At 35.2% G+C, this 5,317-nt stretch overlaps 1 protein-coding gene and 1 long non-coding RNA gene across 5 annotated transcripts in view; one reads left to right on the top strand and one right to left on the bottom strand.

Annotated features, from left to right (window-relative positions):
* LOC140962569 (uncharacterized) overlaps positions 1–3,853 on the bottom strand; it is a 5,784-nt gene extending 1,931 nt beyond the window's left edge. Inside the window, exons 1-2 of the long non-coding RNA XR_012172582.1 lie at positions 3,569–3,853; positions 2,996–3,468 (exon numbers count right to left, since the gene is read on the bottom strand). This is a non-coding gene — a long non-coding RNA (uncharacterized lncRNA). The remainder of the gene's footprint in view (positions 1–2,995; positions 3,469–3,568) is intronic.
* LOC140962568 (protein FAR1-RELATED SEQUENCE 1-like) lies at positions 301–2,044 on the top strand. Of its 4 annotated transcripts, none has more exons than XM_073421519.1 (3): positions 301–1,573; positions 1,642–1,728; positions 1,989–2,044. In XM_073421519.1, the coding sequence occupies exon 1, from the start codon at positions 484–486 to the stop codon at positions 1,384–1,386; it is 903 nt and encodes a 300-aa protein (XP_073277620.1). In that variant the 5' UTR covers positions 301–483; the 3' UTR covers positions 1,387–1,573; positions 1,642–1,728; positions 1,989–2,044. The 4 variants fall into 4 exon arrangements, with proteins under 4 accessions (XP_073277620.1, XP_073277622.1, XP_073277619.1 ...); XM_073421521.1 differs by lacking the exon at positions 1,989–2,044 and adding an exon at positions 1,805–1,815; XM_073421518.1 differs by having other exon boundaries at positions 301–1,728.
* Positions 3,854–5,317: the final 1,464 nt, after the last annotated feature.

The raw sequence follows: 5,317 nt of genomic DNA, 5'->3' as shown, positions 1-5,317 counted from the left end.
ATATAGGCACATATAGACACATACATATACATATATATATATATATACACACATATATGTATATATATATAGGCACATACATATACATATGTATATATATATATATTAATTTAAACGGGTATTCGGGTCGGGTGTGGGTCGGATTATATCAAACCCGCCTCCATACCCGAACCCGAAAATACACATACCCGATTACCCAATTATTTAATCGGGTCTAAAAATCCCTCCATACCCTCTTCTATTCGGGTCGGGTATCGGATCCTCCAACGGGTTCGGAGGAAATTGCCATCCCTAAATTTGAGGCAACATGGAAATACATGATTGATACATATAATTTGGATGGTCATAAGTGGTTGAATGGGATGTACAAAATCAGGAAAAAATAGGCGACTGCTTTTAGTAATGGGAAGTTCAGTGCGGGACTATTGGCTACTTTGAGGAGCGAAGTCACGAATATGGTTTTAAAAAAAAACAGGCAATAAGATGAGTTCTTTGTATGAATTTGTGCTTAATTATACAAAGATTCAAAAAAATTGGCGGTCGAAAGAGAAGACAGAGGATACTCGTTGTCGTCACGGTAAGCCTCCACAGATTTTGAAAAACCATCCTTTGTTGATTCATGCTGCTGATGTTTATACAATTTCTATTTATCAGTTATTTGAAATTGAATTGGTGAATTCTTTGAATTGTCAATCTCTTGAACCAGCAGCCTTTTTTGGCAATGATTGGAATTGGATTCAGATCAAAGTAAAATCTCATGATGAAAACTCAATGGTTAGGCATGTGGTGTTCAATAAGCAAAGTCGTGAAATAAAGTGCAGTTGTCGTAAGTTTGAGACAATGGGGATTTTGTGTAAACATGTTTTGATGGTGTTTAATTGCATGGATGTCACTGTTATACCCAAGTGCTATATTTTGAGGAGATGGATGAAGAATATAAAAAGTCGAGTTAGCATCGATTTGCAAGAAAGTGGCAGTGGTGGTGATGGTGGTGCTCATGTATCTCAGATGGAATTTGTCAACCAAATAATGAGATCGGTATATGATCTAAGTCAATTGAGCAAACCCTATGAGTGTGCGAGAAAAACATTATATGCATTGGTTGACACCGCAAAAGATGAAATCTCCAACCTTGTGCAGAATTTGAGTATAAACGAGCAGTATGATGATGATCCGAGTGAAGATCAAATAGGCGAAGTATGCATTCGTAATCCTCTTACTGCAAAAGCAAAAGAGATTACAAATGCAAATATTACACGACACAGGGATCATACGAGCAAAAAAAGAAAAGGTAAAAGGAAAGGAAAATATGAAATCTCAAGTAAGTATTTGTATACAATTCATTTTATTCATCTACATGATCATATTATACACTTTATCTACTAGTTGATGTTTATATTGTTTTGAACGTGCTACATGAAATAACAGCAAAAAAAAGGGGCAATGTTCAGAAGATGGCAACAAAACACGGGAAATAAACTTCGTACAATCACTATCGCAAAACCAATTTTCATCCCCGCAATTTCCATCTGTATCTGGGCACAATGACCAAATGCAATATTCAAGTCAAACAGTAACTTATTTTTTTTCCATAATTATATGCATATTTGTATTACATATTTTTTGATATTTAAAATGCAGGTAGGTTATACTAATTTTTTTGAAGCTTCTCAAATGAATTTACCATCTTATCCGTTTGGGGCTCCTCCTACATCACAAGGACATCAAGTAAGGGCTGTTGTAAATATCAAATAGGTATTTTTTACAAATTTATATTTGGTTAAATTAAATTTATGATGTTTAGGGATTTGGTCATGAAAATGCAGAAAGATTATACTAATTTTTTGAAGCTTCTCAAATGAATTTTTATTCTTATCCGTTTGGGGCTCCTCCTACATCACAAGGACATCAAGTAAGGATTGTTGTAAATATCAAATAGGTATTTTTTACAAATTTATATTTGATTAAATTAAATTTACGTTGTTTAGGGATTTGGACATGAGAATTGAAGGAAGATTGGGGGGAATCCAAAAGCAAAGAGTTTGAAAAAAAATCCAAAGTCGTGGCCGAGTTATAAAGGACATCAGAGATTGCCTTCTGTTTCACAATTGTTCCTCATTGTCTGTTGGTTAGGGATTTTATAATAATTGCTTTGAGTTTATAACTTCTCAGTAATGCTTTGGCAGAATATTTGCTGCTGTATATGCACATATATTGGTTTTTTCTTTGTCAGGTAGTTCCAAGAAGTTAGAGTAAACGTACGTGAAAAAATATTTGATTCTTCGTATATCAGAAATTGTGGTCACAAATCTCCTTTTCTAGGCTCTAATGGCAGGGAACCTTGCATTAAATAACTATGGGCATCTTTATCCATGATTTTTTTTGGTAATGATTAACTACCTATATCATGATATTGTCGTATTTACACATGTCATGTTAAATCGAGGCTATGTGTTCATTTTCTTCTCTCAATTTCCTATTCAATCTAAGGTTCAGTGCGTAATATGTGAATTTTGGAACAATGAAACTCGCTGGTCTTAAATGCAGTAGTGAGTTGAACAAATGACTATGGGCATCGTAATATGTAAATTGAACAAATGAGTAGATCAGAAGATTGATGCAACTCGGTGGACTTAAATGCAGTTGTGAGCTTTTTTAAATGTGGTAGTAAATGCTGCACAATGTTAGTGTAGTAAAACTTTGGGACAATGACCACACCGAATATTTTAAGGACTAAGTTGCAGTAATTATTTTCTTTGTTGCAAAGTTTATTTTCCCTTAATATTTTCTTAATTCGCTACTTTGAAACAATGACCACCACGAAGTTATCTAAACATGTTCATGTCAATTGAAAATTCTCACATTTTCAGATGCGAGAAACAACATGATGAAAAATTCTCACATTTTCAGATGCGATAAAACAACATTTTTAGAACTGTACCACATGATGCATTTACAGATCAAGAAACGACTAAGAAACAACATAAGAAATAACATAAGAAACATCTCATTAGTACATTGAGAAACAACTAAGAAACAACATAATAAAAATCTCATTAGTACATTAAGAACCTAAGCCAACATATCAAAAGCAATAAACACTAGACATCATCACTAATTTTCATAGATTCAAGTATTGCTTTGAGCTCTTCAGAAATCTCAATCATTTTTAAGGCATTTTTCTGATGCTCACGGGCTAGGTCTGCCTGAGCATCTATCAATTTAGCAATTCTTTCGTTATGTTTGGCTTTTCTACTAGAATTTTCGGTGGATGTTGAACTTTCAGTGGACGTCGAACTTGAAGCGGCATAATGTTTTTCCATATATTCATCAAATGCTCTCAATGCCTCTGCTTTACTGTGATATCCCTTGTAGGAAGCCCCACGAATTCATTTACTTGCACTTGTGCCTCTTCCCAACGATCATAAACACCAGGTTTTTTCCAGCAAAAACAACATACGTTTTTACCTAAATTTTAATAATATTTTCAGATAAAGTCAATATTAAGCATGAATAAATTTAAAGTTTTGCAGTAGAGTAATGTAAAACACGAACAAAAAAAATTTACCATCTTAGCAAGTTAGCTTTGCTGTAAACAAATCCTTTCGACTCAATCCTGAACTCTGCAATGTGCGATATGGTAAATATGAGTATTTCCTAAAAGGATTAAACTGTCCTTTTATTTATTTTCCATACTCTACAAGGATTAAATCAGATTGAGTCCCAGTAATTTGAGGCAAATTATCGGTTTGAAGAAAGGTTCTGCACATAGGGCTTCCAAACCACAAAGACATGAAAACAATTTAAATCATAGCTCCCTATGCACTTCTTAAACAATCTTATGATCATATCAACAAGTGTGAGAACCCGAAATTTTCGAATACAATCAAAGGGATGAGACAAATTCATTATGCATGAAATGTCCCTTGATATACCAAAGTGACTCTTGGTGTGCATGGATGAATTTATTATGAAAGAGATGACCCTTGATATACCAAAGTGACTCTTGGTGTGCATGGATGAATGAATGAACACAATTAATACTTGCTTGGAATGCAAGGGGTTGGCCATGAGGAAGTTCAAAGGGCAAAATCTCACCTATAAATACACCATTGTATGTTGAAGAGACCACACCTAAAATCATCACAAAAATTCATCCCTCTCCTCTTCTCTCCTCTACTCTCCATTTCGACGTCTAAGGCAAGAAGAAAAAGGGGGAAGGCTTCGTGCAGTCCGAGTGATCAGAAGATACGTCGAAATGCTGCTGGATTTGCTTCATAAATCTAGGCAAAATACTGCAAGGTTTCGGTCACCGTCTGACCGAAATTCAACGGGAGTTGTACTTCAGGACTTGGCAATTTCGAAAACTACACCTTCGAATTCGGTAAGTGGGTTTTTGCTATGTATTTCTTTCTAATTTAAAATTTCTATAAGTATGACATGCTTGTATGTGTGTCAAATCATTTTCGAAAAATGCTATATTATGTATTATAAAATCTCGATCGATGTACGATATGTTCTTCTGGTCTCGACGTTCTTTGAATCTGCTGAGTCCTCTCATAATTCTGATAAGTACTGTTTGATGAATCTGATTTTGTAATACACTGTTATGATTCGAGTTGGATATGGAACGACGATTGTAAATTCTGTTATGGCCCCCATCAGTGGGTATAAAACTGTGTTATGGCCCCCATCAGTGGGTATAAAACTGTGTTTTGGCCTCACCCCTTAGAGGACTAACATATGGGGGACAATTTGACCATGGATGACGAGATGAATAACAGTGTTCCGTTTGTTCTGATCTGATCTGTTCTGAATTGTTCTGATAAGTTATGTTTCACCCTTCGAGTCTGATTCGGTTAATGTTTGATATGATAAGTTTTGAAAGTCTGTTAAAAGATGTTTTAAAATTATCTTTATATGTATTTGTGGTAATCGATCGGCCCCTACTTACTGAGTGTTTCCCAAAGCACTCACCCGTTACATCAATCCCCAGATAAAAATGAAGAACAATGGAGCGAGGAGGAACATGAGACGTTCTGGGGCTGGTGATCGCACCAAAAGATCTAGACTCAAGACTTTGTATTTATTTCGCTTCCGCAATCTTGATGTATTTTTATTCTATTGTCAAAGTAAAGACAATGTTTTATTTATGAAAAAGACTGGTTTTTGGCATTTCGATACGAGGCTTAATTGTTTTCAAGTAACTGTTAAACAATGTCGGATGTCACCGACGCCTCGGTCTCGGGGCGTGACATTTAAGTGGTATCAGAGCCGCCAGGTTCATAATCCGGCTGGGAGTTTAATAGACAAAATT

This window comes from Primulina huaijiensis, chromosome 17, assembly GCF_012295235.1.
Source record: "Primulina huaijiensis isolate GDHJ02 chromosome 17, ASM1229523v2, whole genome shotgun sequence".
Classification (NCBI taxonomy): domain Eukaryota; kingdom Viridiplantae; phylum Streptophyta; class Magnoliopsida; order Lamiales; family Gesneriaceae; genus Primulina; species Primulina huaijiensis.
Note: the sequence above shows the minus strand (reverse complement) of the source record. Positions and strands in the feature narration are given on the sequence as shown.

Excerpts from the sequence above, each read along its gene's own strand:
- LOC140962568 (XM_073421519.1), top strand. The coding sequence starts at position 484 with ATGAGTTCTTTGTATGAATTTGTGCTTAATTATACAAAGATTCAAAAA.